The sequence below is a fragment of the Stylophora pistillata genome, chromosome 1 (genome assembly GCF_964205215.1).
Source record: "Stylophora pistillata chromosome 1, jaStyPist1.2, whole genome shotgun sequence".
Lineage (NCBI taxonomy): Eukaryota > Metazoa > Cnidaria > Anthozoa > Scleractinia > Pocilloporidae > Stylophora > Stylophora pistillata.
In genome coordinates, this window is record NC_142519.1 from 24,215,668 (window position 1) to 24,242,512 (window position 26,845).

Below are 26,845 nucleotides of genomic sequence, written 5' to 3' on the forward strand. Positions count from 1 at the left end.
ATGAGTACAACTTCTCCTGGCTTAATCTCTCATTCTTGAGCATGCGCTTTGAGGTCAGCATAGACCTTCATTTTCTGCTTTTGCAGAGCATCTCTCTGGGCGATGCTAGCTGATGGATCTTGAAGTGTGCATCGTGGCAGCTTGTGTTGGGTGATTGGTAACTCTGGGATTGTGGTCTTGAGTTTTCTGCTGTTTAGGGCTTCACTTGGGGACACATTGATGGTGGAGTGAGGTCTTGCGCGATATTGCCGTAAGAACTTGTACAACTCTTGCTTCCAATTTTTGCCTTCTAGGTGAGCAATTCTGAATTTTGAAGGGTCTGAACCAGTCGTTCTGCTTCTCCATTTGCTCTTGGCCAATACGGGGTGATCCTTCTATGCTTGAATCCTAAGTAGTCAGAAAAGTTCTTAAATTCATGACCATTAAACGGTGGACCATTGTCACTTTTCAGGACATCAGGAATACCTTGTCTTAGAATATCGCATCAAATTTAGGGATCACAACTTTTGCTGATGTTGAGGTAAGAATTTCTACTTCCGGAAAATGGCTGAATTCATCTGTTACTACCATGATGTAATCACCAGAGAGGAACGGTCCAGCAAAATCCACTGCAACTTCTCTCCAAGGTCCGCTAGGGAGTGACGTCATTCGAAGGGGTTCAAACGGTGGTGACTTGGTCGATGCAGCTTGACATGAAAGACAGTTTTTGACCTTCTCTTCTGTTAGTTTGTCAATTGCGGGGAACCACACTTTGTGTGGGGTGAGTTGCTTTGTGTTCACAATCCCTGGTGACCACCATGTGCCAAGTCTACTGCTTTACTTCTGAGGGTAAATGGTATCACAATTCTGTTTCTTAATACTAGTCAATTGAACACTGATAATTCTTCCTTGAGCTTCTTGTATTTCTGGACGTCTGGGACATTCCATCGGCCAGTTTCCACAGCCATGATGACAGCTTGCATTTCTGCATCATTTCTGGTTTCTTGTTTTATTTCTTTGAGTGTCATTGCTCTTGGTACAGCATTAGAGCATACATAGTTGGCATAATCTTCAGCCAAATTTTGTTCTTCTGGTGCTATGGGACACAGATGTCGGCTCATGTAATCAGCAGGGTTTTCGGCATCTCTTCCAGGCTGATAGATTAGCTGACAGTCGTAGGGCATGAGTTGAAGTTTCCACCTCTCCATTCTTGGGGAGGTCTGCTTGTGGTTCTTGAAGATGTCAATGAGAGGTTTATGACCAGTAATAACAGAAAACTGTGCACTATAAACATACAGATGAAAATGTTCCACTCCCCATACTACGGCAAGCATCTCTCTCTTTGGGAGTAGCGACTTTCCACGTCACTCAAAGCACAACTCGCATAACCAAGAATTTTGCCTTCTCGTACTAACAGTCCATCAAGACCAGTTGGACTCGCATCGACAATGATTTCGATCTTCTTTCTTGGATCAAAGTAAGACAGCTTGATCCCCAACGAGGGCTTCTTTCAGCCTGTCCAATGCCTTTTGTTCTTCTTGCTCCCATTTCCAAGGGGTGTCCTGTCGGATCAGCAGGCACAAAGGGGTCGCGATTGTGGCATAGTCTGGTATGAAACGGGACACGTACTGTGTCATACCAAGAAAAGACTTCAGTTCACTATGGTTGTGAGGAGGTTGTGCCTCTTTGACTGCTTTAACTTTCTTTGGATCAGGTCTACCACCGTCAGAGCTAAAAATGTGACCATAGAACTTGATTTCAGTTTCGGAAAACGTACACTTGTCTTTGTTAAGACGAGTGTTGTTTTCTTTAAGCCTCTGTAGAACACCACAGAGATTCTTGTTGTGCTCTTTCTGGTCTTTTCCAAATACTATGATGTCATCTGAGATGTTTTTACATCCTTGAAGGCCAGGATGGAGTTCCCTGATTGTTTCGTGAAAAATTTCTGATGCTGCATTAATTCCAAAAAGCAGAAGTTTGTATCTTCTTAGGCCAGCATGTGTACTGAAGCTTGTGACATGACGGCTTTCAGGTGATATCTCAAGCTGGTGATACCCTGAGGACAGATCTATTGTAATGAAAAGCGTTGCACCATTCAAATCAGCAATGAGGTCATCAATGGTTGGCATGAGATGCTTTTCCCGCTTAATTGCTTGGTTTGCCTTATGCATATCAACACAGATTCGAACTTCTCCAGATTTCTTGGGGACGACAATTGGACTGATCCAGGGTATGGGCCCTTCAACTTTCTCGATGATGTCTCTCAAGCTCTTTTTCGACATCGTCTCTAACATGAAATGGAATTCGTCTGTAGGGTTGCTGTTGGGGTGTAACATTGGGGTCTATATGTAACTTCACTTGTTTGTTTGGTACTTTCCCTATGCCTCCAAAGATTGATTTGAACTCTTCTTTTAGAGACTCCGGGTCGTCTTTGTTTCTTTCAGTGACGGTGGCAGTATTAATAGAAACCGCAATCAGACCTAGTTTCTTCGCAATGTGATAGCTGAGATTTCGGTTTTCTCCTTTAACAACAATCAGCTGGGCAGAGGTGCTCGCATTGCTGGATTTCATTGTTGCAGTGAGAATTCCCAGGGTTGGAAGAGGGACTTTAGGTCCATATGAATAAATCTTGGTGTGAACAGATTGCAGGCTTTCACTGCCGTGGCTGTTAATTCTTTGAAAGGTTGTTTCATCTAGAAGATTAACAGATGCATCCAAGTCGATCATCATATTCACGTTCCTTCCATTGATTTGTAGCTGACATATGGGTGGCTTCTTGTTTTCGCGATGGTCGACAGTGTAAACGTACTCATATTCTTCATCAGATGTTTGACCACTTTCCACAGAGGCCATGGTGCGAGGTTTTGAACAACAAACATGAGCAAAATGGCCAATTTTCGCACAGACGTTACAGATTTTTTCTTGCACAAGACTTCGATTTTTGTGGGGTGCGTACCCGCCACAGTTGCCACATTTTCTAAGAGAGTTGCCTTGCTTATATCCAAAACGACAATTGTGTGACTGTGTGTCACGTCGGTCATGCGGGCGGCTTTTCCGATTCTCTTCTTTTCGTTTTATTTTGTTGACGGCTTCGAATTCGTCTCCGGTATCTTCTACGTCTTTCGCCTGTTTTTCATTAAATTCTAATGCTCTTCCTAGCTTCAATAAAACTTCCAACGCTGGGTTTTCACGTAGCGCTCGGGGTCTAAGTGAGCTGGAACTGCCCGTCAAAATAATATGTCCTTTGATTTCTTTGTTAACATCGCTGAATTCGCAGGTTTTCGCGAGTTGACGAAGCCTGGTGTGACAACTATCGAGGGATTCACGCTATTTCTGCTTCGCCTGGCGAAAATTATATACTTCATATGTGGTGTTGACTTGTGGGGAGAAATACTCGTTAAGTTTCGTGACCGCCGTGTCATAGTCACCGTCTTCTCCAGTGTTTGGCAAGGTGTCGAATATTTGGTCTACGTCGGGGCTGGCATAATGCAGCAACAAAGTCCGTTTCCTTTTGGCAGCTGTGATGTTCATTCTGATGAGCATTCATTCTAAGTGTCGTAGCGATCTTTTCCATTGTGGACCTGCACTGCTGTCGGCATGGACGTCGAACGGTGGAAAACTTGGTAGCGAAACCGCTGTTGTGAATCTCGAGGGTGGGATTCGTGAATTTTTACATCCTCGTCGCCAGATGTAGTATGGAGATTATTAGTCTCGAACAGTGCTAAAGTAAAATGAACCGCAACGCTCTGCTTGTAGTAAAAACCTTACTTTTTAATAAAACACTCTCTCTGCAATCATGTGATCCAACATGATTGATTTACGACATTACAGTTACGAGGGCGTGCGTGGAACGAAATTAAAGTTCGCATGCTGCTATATTGCGTCAGTAACACTCCCACCAAATTTTGATGAATTTTTTTTTGGGAGAGATAAGAAATAAATAATTTTAATTAAAAGTCAAATTTAAACACGCCTTGGAACACTCAGTCTTCTCTTTCCATGGGTAAAACAACCTTTTGTACTGGTCTTTTAATGACAGGACCTTTAGCATCGTTTTCTTTCTTCCGAAGATCTCTGGATGCTAACTTGATCTTCACTGAACGAACGAGACCTTGTTCATCAGCTGAAGTCTCCACAATCCTGCCAAGGGGCCACTTGTTCTGCTAGAAATTGAACTTGTCGCCAACGTTTTCGGGCGTAAACTTCCTCTTTAACAAATTTTCCAGGTGGTGGTAGGAGTGTCTTACTCTTCATGGTAAGCAGATGGTTTGGAGTTAGTGGCTCTAAACTGGGTGGGTCGTTAAGACACTGGCAGGTCAATGGTCGAGTGTTCATTATAGCCATTGTTGCAGACAAGAATGTGCGAAGAGAGGAAGTATTGAGTCTTCCCTTGTGTTCGTTGAGAATGCCTAGGATGCTTTTAGTGGTCTTGATCTGTCGTTCCCATACACCTCCCCAATGACTGGAGTGAGGGATATCCATGATAAATTCGCAGTGATTCGTCGTCAAGTACGATTCAATTCTGTTGTTGTCCAACTCTTTCGTTGCATTGGCAAGTTCGTTCCTTGCGCCTACAAAGTTCGAACTGTGATCGGATCTTAGCTGTTGGACAGGTCCTCGGATCGCGGTGAAGCATCTTAGAGCGTTGATGAATTTGTCGGTTGTCATATCATCCAACTGTTCAATGTGTACTGCTCGAGAACTCATGGAAGTAAATATCACTGCGCATCTCTTCAATTCTTTACTTTCTTCTTTGTTAAGAAACGGCCCAAAACAATCCATTCCACGGTATGTAAAGGGCGGGGCTGACTCCACTCTATCTTTGGGAAGACTTGCCATCTTCTGGCCTTCTGTTGGTCGCCTTTGACGTCGACATGGTACACATTTGTAAATGCGTGAGGCTACTGTGGTGCTAAGACCAAGAATCCATAATCCATTGGAACGAATTTCATTCATTGTCATTCCTTTTCCTTGATGCTGAACCTTCTTGTGAAAGTGATTGATAATAATTTCAGTTACTTGCGAACGCCTTGGTAGGATTATCGAGTGTTTGGCATTAAACGGTAGTGTGGAATTTTCCAGCCTCCCACCAACTCTTAGCAGGCCTTGTTTATCAATAAGGGGATCCTGCTTTAAGAGTTAACTTTGCTTTGGAAGCTTGGCGTTCTTTTCCTTGTGTCGTAGACTTCTAATTTCGTTCTTAAATGCTGTGCGTTGTAGCTCCTTGAAAATAAGCATTTCAGCTTCTTGTCTTTCAGCTACTGTTGTAGTGACTGTTTTTGGCTTGTCCTTTTTGAAAATTCTCTTCAGATATGACACCACTGCAACTGCCTTTGTCCAGTCGGAAAATCTTGATGCACAGTCAATGAGGCTGACAGACTCTTTGACCATAGTTGTACGTACAGTGGCCTTAACTTCTGGATCTCCAATCTGTATGTGAGGAATATCTACTTCGCCAGAAGGGAACTCCTTTTTCCACAGAAATGCAGGTCCACTAAACCAGTTGGATTTCATTAGTTCTTCAGCGTTTAAGCCTCGGGAAGCGTGATCTGCTGGATTTTTCTTGGTGTCAATGTATTGCCGTTCTTTGATGGTAGAGATCTGATCATCTGTACCCTGTTGGTGACAAACGTGTGGAATCTTTTGGCTTCGTTCTTTATATAACCAAGAACAACCTTGGAGTCTGTCCAAAAGTACTGCTTTTAGACTGGTGTACTTTAATTCTTCTTGAAGCATCACTCCCACCTTCGCTGAAACGACAGCAGCGTTAAGTTGGAGTCGTGGTATGGTTGTTATCTTCGATGGAGCGACACGGGACTTTCCCATCACCAATGAGACATTAATGTTGTCATTTTTATCCTTCACTCTTGGATGAGAACATTGTCCGTAACCAAACGTGCTTGCATGAGAAAAATTGTGTAGTTCATAGGTCTTCACCTTACCTATCGTTTTCGGTTGAAAACATCTTGGAATTTTTAACTCCTTGAGACGTAGAAGATCGAGTTTCCAATGGTCTCACCTTGGCCGAACTTCTTCAGGCAGAGGCTCTTCCCAGCCAACGTCCCTTTTACATACTTCTTGTGATATCTTCTTTGCTCTAAGGACCAAGGGAGCCAAAAATCCAAGGGGATCATGGACAGAAGCTACTGTCACTAAGACTCCTCTTCTAGTTAAGGGCTGATCCTTCAGGACAATTGAGAAAGCAAAGTAGTGTAAGCCAAGCGACCATTGGACTCCGAGAACTCTCTCTATTGGAAGTTGCTCGGATGGAAGATCCAGGATACCATCACCTGCTCTTTCGCTATTCGGTACTGTTTTGAGTATTTGCAGATCATTGGACACAAACTTGTGAAGACGACGACCACCCTTCTTGCATATTTCGCTAGCACCTTAGATGAGTTTTACTGCTTGGTTTTCAGATTCTACGCTGGCCAAGCCGTCATCAATGTAAAAATCGTGTTAAATGAACTGAGCTGCAAGCGGGTAAGCTTCTTTCTCTTGACTCGCCATATGTTTGAAATCGTAGCTGGCACAACCAGGCGACGACGTTGTCCCGAACAAGTGAACTTTCATTTTGAACTTCTTAGGTTCTTGCTTGACATCGCCATTAGGCCACCAAAGAAATCACAAATAGTCTCGGTCGTCTTCATGCACAATGAACTGGTGAAACATCTTCTGAACGTCGCATGTTATAGCGTATGGATATCTTCTGAACTTGGACAACACGCCTGTCAAATTGTTAGTGAGATCAGGTCCTCTAAGTAGATGATTGTTCAAAGAAATTCCTTTGAATCTTGCTGAGCAATTGAATACGACTTTAATCTTGTTTTTCTTTGGGTGATAGACACTATGATGAGGTATGTACCACTTTACTCGTTCTTGCGCAACTGCTGGCGCTTCTTCGGCATTTCCTCTTCCTAATACTTCGTTCATGACCTTGATGTAGTCTTCTTTGTACTTCGAATCTTTCAGAAATCTTCACTTGAGGTGTTCGAGGCAAGACAGTGCCATATTGTGATTGTCAGGGATGCGGCGGTCATTTCCGGCCGTTTACCCACGGGTAATGTGTTGATTTTGCCTTAAACACGCGCCACTGCAGGTAATCGGGAGGTGCGGGTTATGTGACAATTTTGAAATCTACTTGCAGTTGAATTGAAGAAAATTCTCACCTATCTGCGTTTCTGCCTCTCAGATGAATTTTATTGTATTAAGAGTGCCACAAAGGGGCACTAAAACATGATGCCAACTCGAGTTTATTTCACGCACAATTAGTTGCGTGATGAACAAATTACTATCAGCACGCGTGTAAACAAAACCTTGATGGTGACAAAAATAAACTGAGGATAACCGGCGCATCAGTAACAAATTTCCAGTTAACACTAGCTTCAGCTGAAGAGAATTTTCCCGTTTTAAGGGACTTCTTAGGCCTAGTAGAACCAGAGATATCGATGTTTTTATGAAATCAACATGGCGCCGAACGATCGTTCGCTAAAAATGTGGCCACGAATTCGCATTCTATCAAGTGTGCAACGTTGTGAATTCTAGAATACATTGGTACAAATTTCTTTTGTTTTTAAGGTGCGGGTTATCCACCAGTGCGGGTAATCTGTTGAATTTTTTTGTCGCTGCGTGCAATAATCGGCTGGTGCGGGTAATCGGCCGTGCGGGTAAACAGCCGGAAATTACGGTAATAGAGGTCTTTCCTTGAATGGCAGGGGCATTTCATAGTGTCCGTCTTCAGTTCTATCGATTCCTTCTTTCAATATCTTGAGAAATTGTGAATCTTCTTGAGACATCTTCTTATCATCCTTGTTTTCCTTAAAGTCCGATTCGAGGATTTGTACAATGTCATTCATTGTGTTATTGCGGGGAAGAGACGAGCACACATGAACTGAACTCAACCTTTTAATGTCTCTGTTCTCGTGGTTCCTCTCTACATACCATAATACTATCGACTAGTGTCCAACTTCCTAACACCTTCCCCTCAGTAAATGAAAAATTTTACGTTAACAGTCTATGAAGAGTACCTCGCTGGTATTTTAACTAAACGTCCTGAACGTGTCCGTTTTGCAACAACTAGTTCCATCTTCTTGACTTAACAGGCTTAGTGGGCTCAGATTTAAGTTTTATAGAACTAGATACAGGATTTGAACTAGAATTTTTGGTTTCCGAGGCACGGACTTTGGCCTTCGCTTTTGGATTTGGGGCAGATTCTGTCTTTTCCGTTTTCGGCGGTTTTCCTGCGGGCTTTAGTGTATGCGGTTTCTTCTAAGAAGTTGGCCATCCACTTCAACATCGTATGAATGGAATGGGTTGTTCTGAACTATAAGGCCTTTTCTCCATTTTTTTCCTTTGGTTAATCCTTCAGGCTTGATGTTTACTGTATCACCAGGTTTTAAAACACTCAGATCTTTAGCAGTTCGATTGTAATACATTTGAGACTTGGCTGTTTTCTTAGCTTTTTCTTCCAGGACCGTTTCAGTAATTTCTGGTTTAAAGGATCCCTTCCAACCACAATACCCTGCGCGCCTCTATTATTGTTTTGATGCCAGCAGCGTGACTCGCAAACGGCGTGACGTGACGAAAGGTCAAGAGATCGACGTCAATTGCGCCAAAAATGGAAGAAACAGACCACGAGACAAGCAGGAATATCGATGTTGAAGGTCCATCGACACCCGTAAATGTGTACGGTTCGCCTGTGGCACCACGCGGCCGAGGAAACGAGGAATCCATCGTATCAACATCTCACGTTGTCCCTTTGCCTTTGGCGATCGTGAATCGAGTGGTAAGCTCAATACTACATTTTCTGCGAGATAGTACAAGACCAGAAATCCTTTCTTGAAATTCATCGATTTACAATAGCAAGTATTTTCTCCTGTCCCAGACCTGTTCCTGTAAGAAGAGGGTCTGGATGGGGGTATCTCGAAAACACTAAACACTAAAATTTTACCTTCTATAACATCAAACATTAAAATTTTGGGCTGTTTAACATCTAACACTAAAAAATTCTCTGAAACACTAAAATTGATACAAATGTAACGAGAAACGGCTAAAAAATGCGCCAGATACTGATAACGATAAACGCGGGCATTCAATATGGAATCAGCTACAATTGATTTACATACTGTGTCATTTTGATTGCAATTTTGTGTTGTTCATTGTTTATGTCTCTATCATGGAAAATCATTGGAGACTATTTCTCTGCAGAAGGGTACATTATGCTTAACAATTAAAATTTTCCTCTGTCGTTATCACACTTTCGCAAACTTTCATTTGAACAATTTGTTTATTTAATCATCATCATGCTCCTTTTACCTACCGGGAAAAGGCTGTTGCATCCTCACTAGCCATCCTCTTGTTTCTTAGCACATGTATTAGCAGCAAGCAAGCCTTGAATCTAAACTTGCCCTTTCCTTCTTTACGGTTTGTCTCCAAGTCTCTTTAGGTCTACCTCTTCATCGTTTGCTTTCCAGGGTCCAAGGTGGCGCTATTTACGGGTTGTTATGCAATTAACTCTTGATCACAGATTCATCACAAGGTAATGTATATGCGCAGACCCGATAGTGCAAACTCTACAAGTCAAGGCGAAAATGAGCGCGAATGGCGCGCCCGGACCTGGTGAGTGTTGTTGTGTGGGGGTAGGAGTCGTGATCGTCATCATCCACATCGGTGCCTGAGTCGGTGTCGTATTCATCCTCTTGATCTGGCACTTCAACAACAGCAACTATTTCAATAGTTCTATCGTCCACAAACGTGATACTGGGTGCGTGCGAGTCCCCATTGTCATCTATGATATGCGGAGTAATTTGTTCCATTACTTCTCCTTCAACAGTTGGGTCGTTGTGGAACATTACTTTGGTATGAGGAGGTTGAGTGTAATACACTGCTGGTGGGAGAGCTCCGGCTTTGTCTTTTGTGGTTTCACTGCGCACTGTTCTCTGCCTCACGGGACGAAATTTATCCACCAACTCCTTCATCGCTACTTCAATTAGAGGATCTATCCTTGCAGCTGTTGGAGACTTCATCACTTCAACATCTGCCAACTCCATACTAGATGTTGGAACTGGATAAAACGATTTGTCATGTGTAAAGTATTTGGCACTCCATTTTGTTGTTCTTTTTAATGATTCTCTTGCAATTGTTCTAAAGTCTCGAGCATACTGTAAAGCTGTAAAAGTCTCGTTTTTGAAGTGGGAGACTGCATGAAGGTTTTCAACTATAGTGGTCAGTAATGTACGGAGGTCAACGTCACCAACATAATCCTCATTTATGTTCTTCAAGTTATTTTGCAGTCGTGCCATACCTTGTTCAAGGAGTTCTAACGAGACTTGAGTTTTCTTTGACACAGTTCCTTGGGGACCATTTGTTGCTGCTGCTTCTTTCATGTTGTAGTGCTGTTTAACTGTAGCAACTGTGCTTTTAATATATTCGTTCACTGATGAAACATTGTTCACAGCATCTTGAAGGGATAGTGATACTGCGTCTACGGTATGAGCACGAATTCCAAAACTGTCGTACAGCTTCCCAAGGGCTTGAAGAAAGGACACTGTCCCAGTAAGCGGTGAAACTATTTTTACCGTTCCAGCAGATACGTCCGACACCAATATAGTATTCTGGAAACTGCATATTCCGTGGACTTGCGCAAAGGTACAGGTTTCACCAGTTCCATCATTAGTTCCTTCTTTTCCATTGCGCATCAATGTTTTAACAGTTGAGGTTTTCGGATCGAAGGTCTTGACTTTCCTATCTACGATGTCAGTGAACACAATTACGTCGCCATAATGACACAGCCTCTTGATTTCACTGCATGAATCGGACGAATTCTGCAGGAGCTGTTTGACGTTTGAATTTGCCAGGTCACAATCGTATAACCCACCTGCATTACCAGATGCAGCCAAGTATGCGGACCCTCTCCACACACAAAGAGATTCAATACTGGAAACGCCATCGGGATAATGTATTTCTCGCATGCTAGTACCAACGACAGCAACTCCATTGCAGCTTACTTCCAACTGAATAATCCTTTGGTGCTCGTCATCCGCACACAAAAGGATGTCTGTACTCGCCACACAAATTGACGTTGGTTTTACTAAAGGCGTGTTAAGCTGGATGATTTCTGGGTTCTTAACTTGTGCAGCTAAAGCTTTTAAATGTGTCGCGAGTCGCTTCTGAAGAATTGGCACTGTGCCATCCTGTGATAAACTAAAACGACTCAGCTGTGAAAGTAGTTCTGCTCGCGATTTCAGGCCCTCCGGCTTTAAACGTACTTTGCCTTCCAAGTCAATAACACGGATTGCCCCAGATCCTCTTTCAGAAACGAAAACTATACCACTGGTAAAACAAAGGTCCCTTGCATCCTTGAATGTCTCTTTCCGAACGTGAACATCAACTGGTTGATGCAAACGTAATTCCACGAGACGAGCCTCTTGAGATTCGAAGTCATAGTCTAACACAAGCACTTTTCCTTGAGCCCCACTTTCAATCGCAATGGGTCTTTTGCATATCCCACTCTGATTGGATTTCCAAAAGCGATACTTTTCTGGAACTATTGTGTGGACGACCAAACTTATTCCTCTCAGTACCTCTAGTACCGAGGTTCTAGTAAGGCGCACGATAGGCTCTACAGCCATCCGATCTTTATTCCTTACGCAGTCCAGGGTGAGCATTTTTCGTAACTTCTTACGTACATCAGGGCCAGCAGAATCACGGAGTGTTCGAATTAGAACTAGACTACTCTTCGCGCCCTCAAGATCAATGAACCAGTTGGCCCAGCTGCATTTCATACTCTTGCCAAGATGAACCACATCTGGCAGGGCGACAAGAAGCGAAAGTTCAATAGGTAATGTACCATCTTCGGCCATAGAGTGTAGATTTGACAACGCCTTCTTGTTACACTCTTCACAATCGGTAATTACCGTTGCAGCAAGAAACCTGTTACACTTTAGTCCTTTTTCTAAACACCGGTTACAAGCCCTTAAGGAAGGAATATGTGAGACCTGGCCATTTTGTTTACAGGCTGAGCAAACAGATTTGAGCTTAAGACACTCATCACAGCTGCTAAAGCAAGAGGGCATGTCATTTGATACAATTTGACTTACAGACGCCTGGAGCTTCAAACACATTTGGCAAGTTTGCAAGGTCTTAGCTGTGTCTTGTATAGATTTGAGGATTTCTTCACCAGTTACTGATTTGGGGCGATAGTACACACCAACTGGAATTGATGAGCCGTTGTCCAGTGATGTACCTACGACCACTTCGGCGCTTGTTAAGAGCTTTTTTTTTATTTCCTCAGGATCAGAAATGGAGTTGCTGCTGAAATTATTTTGGTCTATTTGAGTTGGTAGCCCAACCACCATTTTCTGAAGTGAATCATATTCTAGGCCAGGTTTTAATGCAGTTCCATCAATAGCTTGTGACAATGGTATAACGTTCAACTTGTCTGTAGAAACAAGCGCTGGCAAATCAGCTTGTCGATTGAAGGCAAAGGAATACAAGGACAATAGATGCGGTTTTATCACCCCACTGGCTGTAGTATAACCAGCTTGAAAGCGTTTTGACGAATTTGTTGACGGACCGCAAAGATTGAAATCAGAAAATGTGTTGAATTCTTTCAGTCCCCCTCTCCCAGTTCCAAAGAAACCAGGCCCTCTCACAAAATTTCGTGTCCGACTACCTCCGAGATACTTGATAGTGTCAAAAAACTCGCACACATCTCGGTCCCATGTGAAATCTGAAGCAGACTTAGGATCAACTAGAGCGAAAGATGTAGTGTTGTCAATAAATTTGTAGTAGAGACAGTCTTCCGGGATCTTTCCTTTCTCAAGAAGTTGGTTGAGTTTAATAGCAACTGGATGGGCATTCTCCACACACCTAGAAGATTAAACGTACACAAACGTCTAAATGCGCAAAGACCACACACAGACCAATGCTAACAATTTGTCAATTCTCATAAATAATAGTGCAACAACATTTCCCCATTACGTAAGCAACCTCAACAAAACTCACAAGCTTAGAGTTGGAGCCAATAGAAACTACAAGATCAAACATAAATGGACCATCTGTCCTCCATCTTTCTAGTTACATAAACACTCACAAGTTAAAACATGTCAAGTCATCATCCACGTTCGCATCGCTTATCACATGACCCTCCGGATCCTGTGTTGAATCTTTCTGGTCAACATAGCCAGCTTCACCAAAAGCAGAATGTGTTTCTTCATCCCATGATTCAATACATGAACTGACAGTCTCATCATGGCTTTGAGACAAGTCTGCGGATTCTTCCAAATCTTCATTTAGGTAAACACTATCACTGTATAAGGAAATTATCACATACATGTATTATAGTTTTCGCAACATATAGATTCATTTCTGGTCATTGTTCATTGTGTTCACAGTATCAGCCAGTATCAGGAATTTCAAAAGGGGAACAAAGAAGAACATATATAACATTGGGACACTACAAGCAATGGAGAATGCTCCAGATATTAAGCTTTGTAATGGATTTTTGGTATCATGATACAAATGCCAATTGTTTTTAGTAGTTCCACTATTTGCTAACTGCCATGCAATTATATTTTGGCAAAATATGATTTTGTTCTTACACATGAAACACACGTGCAAACATCGATTTGAAAAACATAAACTGCTTTATTTCATTAAGTTCAAAATATCAACAAAAACTATGCATTAAGACTCTATCAGCAGTACTACAAATGCTGGTCAAAGACAATGGTTTTGAGATCTAAGGAAAAGGCTAAACAATCTTTGTGTGTACAACAAATATTATCTATTGGTACATGGTAATGACATGTCTATGCATGAGTTCTATAATAATCTAGATTTTCATCCAAAAAAAAGTTCTTTTATACAACAATATATTCTTCAGTAAGGTTTTTACTTGTCAGAGCCTGTTTCTATGGCATCAGCACCAGTAAAGTCCTCCTGCTCATCTTGTGACATGGAATTGCTGCTTGATGCTGAAGAAAGTCGTTCACAATTTCCTTTTTTCCAAAGGCTGTCCAGGGTGTGGTTGTTTTTCACTAAACGCTGTGCTTTCTCGTAATTTCTTTGGCAGTTATTGAAATGTGCTACAAAGGACAAATTTTTAGCAAAGGTGAACAGTGTATTCCTAGGTTTACATTTCTCCACCATGGGGATTATTGAAAAAGTGATAAGGGAAGTTCAACTTAATTATAAACATTCATTAGTCTTTTAGAAGATCAGCTGAATACAAAAGACCAGAGTTACTATCACCTAAATACACTTGGAATTATTATTTTTTCTTATTCTGAGTACTGAAACATGTGATCTGCAGTAATGATATTGGTAAATTAAAAATATTTGTTTAAACTTACTGATTTTGAAGTAATTGACCTTCCCTTGGGTGGTTCTGCTGGACTTAGTACTGATAAAATACGGTTTCTTGCAGACTCCACAAGTAAATTTCACCTCATTAAGAGCTGAGCTTCCAGCAAGCTTCCCTAAGTCTAAGCGAGATAAAAGTAAACACATAAGTAAAGGTAAAAGTACAAGTAAAAGTAGAAATTCAAAAACCACCTATTTCATTAAAATTTACCTGCTTGAAGCTCATCTAATTCATGCCTCTGACGCACATTTCTCACAACTTTATTGTCTCGCAAAATATTTTGAACTAGTTCTTTATCTTCCAGACATTCTTGTCTTCTTTTCCTACTTCTATTTCTCGCAGAATCTGATGCTCCAGGCTCATTGTCTATGATGGCAATTTCTGGATCTTTATCTTCTGAAGAACTTGTTGAAGTACCAAGAGGTTCTTTAGGAGTTTGCTTCACACCCGGTACAAGCACCATTTTCTTGTCTGACCAATTAATTATTTTCTGTACCACATGTACTTAAAAAAGATGAAAAAGAGGAAATTTTACTTTAGTATTTCATACTTATAACCTTCAAAGTAATTATCCTTTTCTAAGATCGAATAAGGATAATTTGTAACCCCCAATTTTCTAATACATATGTTGTGGTTATATTTATCATTAGTTCAAAACTTTTTCCTGCACTTTATGAATTCGACAGATCAGTTGTCTACTTACTATTGAGTTCACTTTGGGTTTCGTCAGAAACAAGGAGTGGCACTTCCATCTCCCACTGTTGTTGCGTAAGGATACGTAAATTCTTCATTTTCCCGTGAGCACTCCTGGCCAGCCGGTACAGTTTCAGCTCGAAATTTCCCATACCCAGCGACGTAGCCATTTGCGAAATACCAAGAAAGTTGATCATATGCTTCCTGGCGTCCGTTAGATTTCTTTGGTCTATACCGATTGGAATTCTACTGCGATGTCTCTCAAAAGCATCTTCCTCGCCACATCTATAAAAGCTGATCAATACTTCCGCAATTCCCGCCGATGCGGACGAGGCGGCCATTTTGCATGCAGAAGTCTGCTGAAAAACAGCTGACCACAGAATGTCTACAGAACTTATGCGCATGAGTACAAAGTATGCATGCTGACCAGTTCGGTTAGTTCTGCGCAGACTCTTCTCCTTTTGTTTCTAGTTTGCACGCCTTTATCATAAGAGCTAAGTTTGAACAAATCTTAGTCCTTTTTTCTAATATTATTGCTTTCTCTGTAAAACTTTTATTGACCTTTATTGAGCTTTATTGAGTGAAATCGCTGTTCTAATACCTTTTAACACTTAACACTAAACTTTTTTTAAACGCTTAACATTAAAATTTTACCCATTTTAACACTAAACATTAAAAAAAAACGGCCAAATAACACTTTACACTAAACCCCATCCAGACCCTCTAAGAATTCATGTAGCCGCAAAAAGACGGCTAAAACTCCTGGCTGTCCATGCCAAAATGCGTCGATAAAATGCTCCAGCAGCTGCACGTGTGGAACTAAGAGAACGGCGTGCAAGAACAAGACGGTCGAAGTTGTGGTGAATAGAAACCCCAGTGCTTTTTCTCGTCATCAAGAGCAAGCCGCTACTGCACAAAGGGAAATACAAGTAAGTTTAGTTCTAAGATATGTGTCCACGCCATCATTGTCTTCGGTGGTTACATTTCCCAACAAAGCAATCACACATTCACTGTAAACTCGGCAACTTTAAAATCGAATTTGTTTCAAAATAACCCGAAATTTTTTTCTCGATGAAAGTATGCTACTGTCTTTCAAGTTCACTCAATCATTTTTCATTCTCTCCACAAGGAATTTATTAAAACCCTGGCCACGGATGAAAAAACCACATCCTTCTAAGAGTTCTCAGCCAAGGCAAGGGAAGTCTGGATTATGCGAAAAACATCCGAGCAGAAATCAGCGACTCTGCAGCACACTCTGCTGATCCTGATCCTGATCGAGATGATGTTCCTGAATGGTGTGATTGTTCAGTTTGTAGACCAATGCCTCTAGATTTGGAGAATGTTTGTTGTAGAAAGAGAACTTGTGCCACTTCATACGCCATGTTTCAAAACATCCGCCTTGACCGGGAAGTATTGACGTTAGCTATCCGGGCTAGGTTCGACATACTGGCCGAAGAACCGGATTATTCTACAAATTCCTTTAGAAAGGCAGCCTACAGACAGTAATTTTTATGGAAATATGGGAAACTGAGAAAGGAAACCGACGTGTTTTGCCTTCATGCGTTGTTCTCACAATAAGGAGATTCTATCCTGCTCCAGATGGCATTTATATGGGATATAGGCAATCCTAGTTGCTGAATAAGCATTTTGTTATTTATTGTTCTTGATGAACTGTTGTAATTTTGCGAAAATTTTTGCAAAGTGTACCACATTGGTAAGCTACTAGTAATTGTTACTCCTCTCGTTCAAATATCTGATGAAATGTTTTTGAGTGTTGGTTTGGGAAAAGCGATTTCCCCTTTCTCTTTCCCGAGTTTATGAATGAGAGTTGTTAGACAAAGGCCAACTATGATTTATAAAAATTCTGATTATAACTTCGAAAAACGGACGGGTTTTTTAGAAAATTTTCGATCTATGTTTACACATTTATCAGCAATTATGAGTTGGCCAAGGATAAAAACATTTTATTAGAGCTTATATATTGTAGTAAAAAAACTCCTGTTTTTGAAAGTTCCTCAACCATTTTTAAACTAATTGTAAGAACATTCAAAAGTTCATAAAGCAATGATTAATCATCCTCCCACTTCTTCATCATGACAATTGTCACCATGTGGGTTTACTAAGATTTCTGTTTCTGCTGTTTGAATCTTGACAATCTTGCAGCGACCAAATCTCCAGTAGTTGGTGACTCCTTCATGGCTATGGTTGGGGCAAGGTGCTGTGGATTTGTTGGAGACACAGTTACATGTCTTGCTGCAGTTTCCAGATCCTCGGCTCTCTTACACAATATTTCTGCAAATAGTGCTGGCCAGTAGCTATAGCTCTTGTCCTCTTTCACTGCTTCTGCTCTCCAGTTTCCAGACCGCTTCGAGTACAATTTCTTGAATTTTCCACTGATTGTCTTCCGGAAAAGATGGAAGTTGTGATCCAGCACAGCCAACAAACACCTTCCGGTGAAGACTTCATATCTAAGAATAGATAAAATCATTGATTCTCTAATTAGCAGGTTCTTAAATGAGGCAGTGTATGGCAATTTTTTTTTCTTTTCTTTTTTTTTTTATTGTGCTATCTCAAATTAACCTCGAAATAATTATGTTGTCCAGTAAAAGGGGGGGGGGGATTAACAAACATTAAAAAAAATTGAAATATATGTGCATGAATAATGATTGCTACTTACGAAAATGCAATTCGTTTGGAAGCATATTTCAGGCACATAGAGTTAAAGTTCTCCAGTTTACTTGTGTGCCTAGAGGAGTGAAAACAAGCAAAACAACCATTTATCAACCTTTCCAATACCAGGAGTGCCCCAAATCAAAAGTTGTAATTTCCAAAATTTTAAAATTTAGAAGGGAAAGATAATAAAACGTGAAGGATTAAATTAACAAATGTTGTAATGTTTGGATAATTTTGCAACAAAACCTGAGTGAGAATTTCTCATGGTAGGTTACATATGTCAAATATCTTGTTACTGTTTTCAACTAGCAGCAATTGCTACTCTGCAAGTCTGAATGTAAAATAAAGTTTCTGGTATGGCATGGTAGGCTTTGATGATTCCAACTTCATTCTTGTAATCTGATAATTGAACATCTATTTTTTGATACAACTCATTCATAACGGTAACTAGGGACAAATGTATGTTGTGTGTTCTGCATCCAGACAGGAAGAACATACCTAAATCTCACATAGTGTTGTAGAGACTTCAACCATTCAGCGTCAAATACTATTTTCCGCAACTCTTCTGCTGCTTTTGAGTCTTTAGCTAAAATCTCCTTACCCTCTTCTACATCAGTCAACTGTCCATGGGAGCACTCACCATTCTCCCACTCGTGCTCTCCACAGACATGGTGGATTACTCCGATCCACATTTCCTGCAACAATATTACCAATTTAATTCACTACTTGCCTGTAAATAACTGTCATCTGAAGCACAGTTGGATGACACTGCAACTGTTGCTTGCCAGTCGTTTACTGTTAGAACACACTTCTCAGAAAAACCCATTTTTACGTAAAATTGTGTTACATTTATGACTACCTAACAATGTGTACATGCATAGCAGCCTACTGATTATGATAGACCTACCTTTAGTTTACTCAAATCCCCATCACAGGTTTCAGTGCAGTGCCAAAAGTGGTTTCTTATTGGCTCGATCCACTGTGCCAAAGCTTCACACCCCTTTGTTTTTGAGGCCTATGGAAGAAATGATTTTACTTCAGGTGGCCTGTAAATCAGAAACCTACTTTGGTATCTGAATTAGGATCCAGATTGAGATTAAGTTATACAGTAGGATTCATAGTCCAAGAAAGATACCTACACATTTGTGTTGTCCCAATATCATTTTGAGGGCCTTCTCCTTGCTTGAAATGCAGTAGAATTAATGCCTTACCAATAGGAGGCGCAGCACCCACCCTGAAGTCACACCTTTGCAAATCTATATCCAATACCTAAAAAATTATACTTACAGCAGACATCTTTGCTGTCAGCTTGACAGATTTGTGCCACACATCTAGCGAATGAAAAAAGTGCTCCAGCACTTCACAATTCTGACCTGTCAGAAAGCACATACATTAAGATTACAGTGAATAATAATAGAAGAGAATGAAATTTCAATCACTATATATAACATAATTGAAATTCAACTGTGAATGCAAACCCGATATTTTTCACCTCTATGGAAAGAATTGGATGAAAAAAATTGAAAAAAGTTGAGAGATGAACAACAAATAGAAAGCAACAACAACAAATAAAACATCAATGAAAAGAAACCATCACATGTTCAACTGGCATAAACAGAAAAAAAAAATTCATGAATTTTAGCCTATGTTTTGAAGGAGGTAACAAAGCACGTGGGGCCAAGTATAGAAAATCAAATTGAAAAAATTTACTAAAACATTACTTTTTAGTTCTCTGACCATCTTCATTATAACACTAGATGCATCAGTCACCAACTCCTGAAGATTTAATATTCCCACCATTCTCTCAAGGATCCTCTTGCAGCCCATCTTTTCCATGAGTGAAGAGGTGCCACTTGCCTCTCTCTTGTCCACTACCTCAGCATCAACAATTAAATCCAGGAAGTGGTCCATCATGGTGTACAAACAATACTTTGCACTGAAACCAGGGGAGTCCATTCGCCCATCACCACAAAGAACCAAATGGTCCTTTTCAAATAGATTCCAAATTTTTCCTTTCATTTCAGCCCATAGTTCCTTGATGCTTGGAACAACATAAAATGTCTGAATACGATGGAAAGTCGTTGATGAGATGAAATTCATGTTCAAAGAAGATGCAAAGAGGCTGATTTTTTCAAAGTTATTTCCAGTAATCAATGTTGCTGCTGCCAAGAGAGTTGATGAAACAAACACTTTCTGCCCACCTTTGATTGAAAGAACTTTGGATGAGTGCCAGACACAACGATGGCCATTTTTGCACTGGTATATAACTGTCAACACACCAGCTTCAAGCTTTTGCTCCACAACTTCATTTTTTTCTCCACAACTTTTCTTCCCACATGGAACCTCAAACAATGGCAAAATTTTCTCCACATCCACCATCACTCGTGCACCTTCATACAGGGCTTGATATTTTAATGATGAACTTTTGCCCTTCATAAGTTCCTTAAAATCCTTCTGAATAGTTTCCTGTAACATTTTCTTGTGCTCTTTACAAGTACGAGATACCATTTCTGGTAGAACATCAGAACAGGTATTTACAGGTTCTTGTTGATGCCCTTGAACCACTGACTTTCCTTCAGCAATAGGGCATGATTCAATAGCTGTCAGAGTTGCACTTTCATCTACTGAATGCTCATAGGAGCTACAATGCAATAAATTAGTTGAAATCATCAAAATTTATATTATTTCAAATTCTTGCGGCATATGGGCAGTTTTACATTTCACTGCCAAAATAATCTTCCTTAATCTCATACCTCAGGATTTCACCTTACAATCCCTAGAATAAGTACAAGATGTTTCTTTTTCATCAATTTGATATTTACTGACCTGAAAGACAGAGGCTGATACAGGTCATCTTCTTCACGTTCACCTTCACTGGACAGGGCATCGGAAGATTCATAATCAGACAAAGAACTGTCAATGGACTCATCACTTGAAACAGGACCAGAACTAGGAACAAAGGACAAAACAATGAAAGCTTAAATATTGTTTGTTATTGACATTAGAAATAATCATGAGGGACATCTTGAACATGAAAAGATGTTGTGTTCAATGCACTCAACAGTGGAGGGTCAAGATATATAACCAAAACATGATCCTAAATTTGCAGTAAATTTAAATCAATTAATACACATGTACATACCCCATACTATCATCCACAAAAGGATCTCCTCTGAGACTCCCAAATTCAGGATTGAGGGTAGCCATACCCTGCACAAGTGACACTGCAGACACTGAGATTTCTTGAGCCAGAAAATCATCTTTTTTGGTTCTTGCCCAACGGATACCCCAGTCATATCGACACTGAGAGGAAAATAAAGATAACAATGTTCAAAATTACAATGCAGTGGTAATTCAAAACACGATTTGTGTGAATGTTCAGGGCTAGAAAACTGAGGAAAAGTAATAAAGTATAATAATTAAAAATTAAAGAATTACGATATCATCATCCTCATCATCATCATCATCATAGCAATAAAAAGACAACTGAAACATTACCACAAGAAGTTGGCCAAGGTTTGTTTGTGTAAAACAAATCATATTAGAAATTCCCTGGAAGCACTGGTGTCGTATGCAATAAGAATGATATTTATGTTTATTCGCATGTCAATTTGATGGAAAGCAGGTCAGAATAATACTTTCAGCTATACATTCATCCAGCCTACCATTAGTTTGAAGCTAAAAGTTCAGTGAAACTGATGTAAAACGTGTGTACTCACAGTGTATTTGTGTCCTCTTCGTTTCTGCCCGGAACTACAGGAGATACATCAATTTCGATCCTTGCTCTTTTGCTCAAAGGGGTAGATTGGAAGAGCTCACGTCTACCTATACAGAACATCATTTATAAATGAGTCGACCAAAATCAAACTCAATGCTAAAAAGTGGAAAATAGTTTTTGTTTACTGGATTTAGATAACACAGTTTGAAAAAATCAAAATAAAAGTGCACCAGCCTTGAAGAGAAATAGACTGATGAACGGAACTCAAATCTTACTTGAGTTGGGTCCGTTGTCGATAGAGGTTTCAGCTGGCAGTTCTTGACAGGAACTGCTCCTCAGCGTCCTTGCACGAAGCTCCTCAATGTTTTGATGGAGCAAAATCTCGGCAAATTGGCTGTTACTTAGCCCCTTGATATTCAACATTTCTTTCCTTTCATTCCACAGGCGAAAAGTTGACTCTCGAAGGATAATTCTTTTTGTTCCCTCGGTTGCCTGTAGTCGTCCGCGGTGAGGAACATGAAAGGCGATCGAAGACCTCCGGTTTACCCGATAAATTTGCCCCCAAACAGAAAAAATAATTAAGAAATAACTAGTCAAATAGAAAGAACAATAAATTTGGAACGCGATTGAGGAAATTCAAGACCTCAGTGAGGCAAATGTACTCGGATGAACGAGGATTTCTTTCCACTTCACGACTTGTCCAATACCGGATGGCAGAGAAAATGGTGGATTTCACTTATCACGCGCGCAATGTATTGTGGTTGGAAGGGATCCTTTAAGCAGAGTGGCTTTCATAGGAATGTCAGATTTCAGGTGATGTCATATCAACTGTAGGTGTATTATTTTGATCAAGTAGGGCTTCGTAACGATTTAAAGCAGAGTTTTCAGTCTTCCTCAAGATAGATTTGACGATCTTCACAGCTGATTCTGCTTTGCCATTAGTCTGATGATGGCGAGGTGAGGATTTCGTGTGTTTTATGTGTTTTCTCGGACAGAATTGCGAGAATTCCTTACAATCGAAATTCCTTCCACAGTCAGAGACAATCTCGTCGGGAAGTCCCCATCATGAGAACTGTTTGAGTAGGAAGGCAATGGTTTCAGTTGCAGTTTGGTCTCGCATCTTATGAAATTCGATCCAGTTGCTGTAGTAGTCGATCAATATCAGATAGTGTTCCCCTTTAAACTCAAAAAGGTCGGCTGCGAGTTTGGAGCAAGGTCTGCCAGGAATAGAATGACTCATCAGACTTTCTTTTGGGTTATCTCTCTGGAAGGATTGACAAACTTAACCTCAAGATATGAACTGTTTCAGTTGAGTTCATATCAGGCCACCAAAGGGATGTATGAGCATGTCTTAAAGTTGACTCGACACCCATGTGAGCTTGATGTAACTTTTCAGTTAGGCTTTGTCTCGGGATAGCTGGAACTACAATGCGATTACCTCTGTAGATGATGCCATCATTGAATGATAGTTGACCTTTGCAACTCAAGAATGGAAGAACATCTATTGGAAGACGTCTTTTACTGATGGACCAGTTTTCAGTAATTTGGTGGATTACTGACTGCAAGACTTTGTCCTGTGCAGTTTCCTCTGCAATTTCATTGAGGTGGCTTGTCACACTTTGGTCTTGAATAACCAAACCGATGGTTTCAATCTCTTCTTCGCTCTGGCTGCGTGTGAGATTAGTCGTATGGTATCTGCTAAGGGCATCAGCGATTACCAGGTCTTGGCCTTTGATGTACTTAAAGTCAAGGTCATATCCCACATTTCGGCGCAGCATTCTTTGAAGTCGCTTGAGTACCGCAGCAAGTGGTTTGTGGTCATCATGAACAGTTACTTTTCTCCCATATGTATAGGTTTGGAACCTGGTGAGGTCAAAGACCACACTGAGCATCTGTTTCTCAATCTGGCTGTAACGTTTCTCGGTTTCAGTAAGGGCTTTTGAGGCATACTGGACGGGTTGGCCACCTTGTATGAGGCAGGCTCCTAAGCCGCTTGATGAAGCATCAGTTTCGATTTCCACTGGCATATCTGGTTTGAAATATTTCAGAAGTGGTGCATTGGAGATGAGTGCTTTGATTTCGTCAAAAGCTTTCTGTTCATTCGCTTCCCAGGTGAATGCAACGTCGTTCTTCAAGAGTGTTCTGAGTGGTGCAGATTTGGTTGATAAGACTTCAGAGAATCTCAACAGGTAAGTCACAACACCGAGTAGTCTTCTTACTTCCTCCTTGTTGGTTGGGGCTGGCATGGCTTGTATGCTATCTTGTTTCTGTGGGTCGGGTTTGACTCCTTTGTCGGTCAGTGTTACCCCCATGTACGATAACTCGGTCTTCCTCAGTTGGAACTTGTTAACGCTTAGTTTGATATGCTTCTGTTGGCATCGATCTAGTAAAGCAGACAGAGTATTGAATATCAGGTAAGGTCAGAAATAGGGTGGGGAAAATCACAGAGTTTGGTCATAAGTAGGGTAAGGGTTTTGGGGAGTGGCGTGCACACCCCCACCTAATTTTTCTGGGAGTTCTCCCCCCCAGGCCTCAGGTAGAGTTACCATCTTGCCATGCCATTATATCTGAAATGATGTCCACCCTTTTTTCTTTAAAGGAGGTTTGCCTAATCTAATTTGAAAAATAGCAAATAGTTCTTTTTTTGCAATTTCTTGAAGTCACTCAGTGTGTAACTTTCACTGATCTGATGACAGCTGTTGTTTGCAATTGAAGTAGATGTCCAGGAATTTCAACATGAGGGCAGCAGTAATTCCTATGCAGAAAGAGCTTGTGATGCTTCTGCCAATAGACTCTTTCCCTGTTCCAAATGGGAGATTTGCCTCTTTTGGTAACTTCTATGTTTACGGGAACATCCCTCATGCTCCAAAACCTCTATCCTTTTTTCTACCAGCAAAATCTAGCTACAACTATCTCATTGAGTACATTTTCTTTGAAAGTATTTTTACATGTTGTCATTTTTCTTCTCCACACTTGCAAAATGAAAGGGGAAAAAAGAGGACAGATTGAAAAATATTGATTACCATTGGATTAAAAGTGTGGCACTTATATTGTACATGTTAATGAAACTTGTAATCCTTGAATACAGGTATTTTTGCATGGTGTATGCAGTAGAGATATAGCTATACTATGATATGCATACCCTAGCCAGTAAATGACTTAACAGATCCCATTTCTTGCAGTAAACCAGGAAGGTGGCATAACATAATGTGTATGTAAGGTGTTATGGGATTTGCTTTGGCTTATTCAGAAATATGTGGAGCTCATCAATTATGACCCTTTCAATCAGTATGTCAAAAAGAGGCTGTGCATGGCATCCGGGATCCTTATACCATCCAGGGTTTAAATTGCGTTTCAGTTTCAAGAAAAAAGTCAAAGGCTTGGTGAAGTCATTCCTGTAAAATATTAAAAATTAAATATTAATGAGTGTTGCAGTTGTTGAGGCCCATATGGTAATTGTGTGAATGGCTACATCCAGTGATTGAGAATTTATTGTGAAAGTAAATATTTACTGATTAAATTGTATTTAGTTTTTGTTGTTATGTATATCATCTTTTTAAGTAAATTATGTATTGTTACTGAAAAGCCCCACCAGGGAAGTGTCAATAAAGTTATTGTATTTGACGCACAGCTGCTACCTTTCTTCATTGCTACATGTACACCAAACACATGAATGTTTACATGTGGCAGCCTTCATACCCATACAGAATAGAAGAAACTGAAGGAAAAACAAAAGAGATATGTAACAGTAAATAATTAATTTTTACTGAGAATGCCTTAAATTGAACTTGAAAAACTTACATTGCAATGTTAGTAACATTATTTTTATTTCAACAACTTTTTTCCTTTTTTCTATGCTTGAATTAATGATGAAGTGATTGATAATTTGTAATGAAAAGTGAACCATAATTATAATATCTGGCTTTTTAAGAGGGTACAGGTAAAAAAAGCATAAACCACATACATGTATGTGCTCCTCTCAAAAAAAGGTGGTTAGAAAATAGTTATGTCTGGATTTGTTAACCTTGTAGTCACCACAAAGATAGAGCTGGATTTTCAGTTGCTTTCCATCAACTCTAGTACTTTTTCTTTCGAGAGGGAGTTAACTTCTTCAATGATATTTTGGAGGCTGATTCTTAAAGTATCATAGTCCTCCTTACACTTAATCACTGAGATTGTATGATTTCCTGGAAAAATTAAAGGTAAACAAGGATTATTTTGTAAAAATGGCATTCCCTTCATAAGAGATATATGCTGCCAAATTTTCACATAAATATATTACCTGAACTAGACACGACGGGCGACCCTAAAAGCCGGAACGGCGGAATGGCAGAATGGCGGAATGGCGGAAAATGACCCCAAATCCTAAAACACGGAACGGCGGAAAATGACCCCAAATCCTAAAACACGGAACGGCGGAAAATGACCCCAAATCCTAAAACACGGAACGGCGGAAAATGACCCCAAATCCTAAAACACGCGTGACTAAAATTAAGTGTTATTAATTTTTTTCTTTTACTGAGTGGTATAAATAATAATGAACCATTATGCATGAAAGATAGCTGCGTTTTCGCGTTGTTAACCTGTTTAGTTACCTTTTGTTATGCAAAATTTGCCATGAGTTTTAGTCGCGGCATAAAAAGTCGCACAGCATGTGAAAACCAACTCGACATACCACATTACAATAAACAATTGTAACTTTGACACGTTTCCTGGTCACGTCTGCATTGATTTATTGAAACAATAATATCTCATATGCTTGTAAATGTGAGAACATCACAGGAACGTTTTCAGGCTTCTCAAAATATGACAACGTTCAGCCCTAGCTCCAAACTTAGACTAGCGTGAGAGCAAGCCCTCGTTACGAGCCCTTCAATACGAGCGTCTTTTCATCCACGACTAAGTTTTGGGACTTGAGTAACACTAGTTGAAGCGAGGTTTGCAGTGTGTCACGCGCGTGGGAATTTCTCATGGCGTGAAAAGACAAAAGAAAGTTAGCAGAAGGAAGCCGTCAAGAAGAATTTGAAGAATTTCTTCGCGACCAGGTGTCCAAAACACTACCATCCTTCTGTGAAATTTACGGCTTACATATCAGCGGAAGAAATAAACTTTCTAAACAAAAAAGGGGCTATTTCACTAATTCTTCTAATTTGCATGGTGAGAATAGATCCTGTCACTAGAACCCCGCTAACTCTAACCCGGCGACCCAATTTCCCTTGGATTTGACCCCATTTTTTCCAGTCATTTGCCAGCAGCAACTCCTAAAAGACGGCATGGCGGAAAATTACCCCAGAGCCTAAAAGACGGAATTATAGGCAAGGCCAAAGGATCAAGAGAGCCAAATGAAAATCAAGTGTACCCACACTAATTTCCCCTTAGGAGGATAACTTCCGCGGATATTAAGTCGATACCGGAAA

General features: G+C 40.4%; 5 protein-coding genes and 1 pseudogene across 6 annotated transcripts; 1 reads left to right on the forward strand and 5 right to left on the reverse strand.

The window, feature by feature from the left end:
- Window positions 1-2,220: 2,220 nt before the first annotated feature.
- On the reverse strand, window positions 2,221-2,832 carry LOC111331193 (uncharacterized). Its single transcript, XM_022936253.1, has one exon. It carries the CDS (start codon window positions 2,830-2,832, stop codon window positions 2,221-2,223), a length of 612 nt encoding a protein of 203 aa, XP_022791988.1.
- A 1,266-nt stretch (window positions 2,833-4,098) lies between these two features.
- LOC111331192 (uncharacterized) lies at window positions 4,099-4,935 on the reverse strand. Its single transcript, XM_022936252.1, has one exon. It carries the CDS (start codon window positions 4,933-4,935, stop codon window positions 4,099-4,101), a length of 837 nt encoding a protein of 278 aa, XP_022791987.1.
- Window positions 4,936-8,592: 3,657 nt separating this feature from the next.
- On the forward strand, window positions 8,593-17,505 carry LOC148741760 (uncharacterized; annotated as a pseudogene). Its single transcript, XR_015995723.1, has 3 exons — window positions 8,593-8,884; window positions 15,766-15,966; window positions 16,167-17,505. The product of XR_015995723.1 is annotated as an uncharacterized LOC148741760 (transcript).
- Window positions 9,552-11,462, reverse strand: LOC148741761 (uncharacterized). The gene has a single exon (XM_088733424.1). It carries the CDS (start codon window positions 10,947-10,949, stop codon window positions 9,552-9,554), a length of 1,398 nt encoding a protein of 465 aa, XP_088589550.1. The 5' UTR covers window positions 10,950-11,462.
- Window positions 13,644-15,585, reverse strand: LOC111346644 (uncharacterized). Its single transcript, XM_022953915.2, has 4 exons — window positions 15,048-15,585; window positions 14,555-14,848; window positions 14,334-14,465; window positions 13,644-14,066 (listed from the first exon to the last, which is right to left on the reverse strand). The coding sequence occupies exons 1-4, from the start codon at window positions 15,439-15,441 to the stop codon at window positions 13,873-13,875; spliced, it is 1,014 nt and encodes a 337-aa protein (XP_022809650.2). The 5' UTR covers window positions 15,442-15,585; the 3' UTR covers window positions 13,644-13,872.
- LOC148741762 (uncharacterized) lies at window positions 16,981-23,740 on the reverse strand. Its single transcript, XM_088738074.1, has 12 exons — window positions 22,867-23,740; window positions 21,704-22,063; window positions 21,430-21,535; window positions 21,051-21,102; window positions 20,853-21,013; window positions 20,537-20,659; window positions 19,432-20,351; window positions 18,998-19,083; window positions 18,618-18,725; window positions 18,209-18,405; window positions 17,715-17,783; window positions 16,981-17,505 (listed from the first exon to the last, which is right to left on the reverse strand). The coding sequence occupies exons 1-12, from the start codon at window positions 23,738-23,740 to the stop codon at window positions 17,157-17,159; spliced, it is 3,405 nt and encodes a 1,134-aa protein (XP_088594200.1). The 3' UTR covers window positions 16,981-17,156.
- Window positions 23,741-26,845: the final 3,105 nt, after the last annotated feature.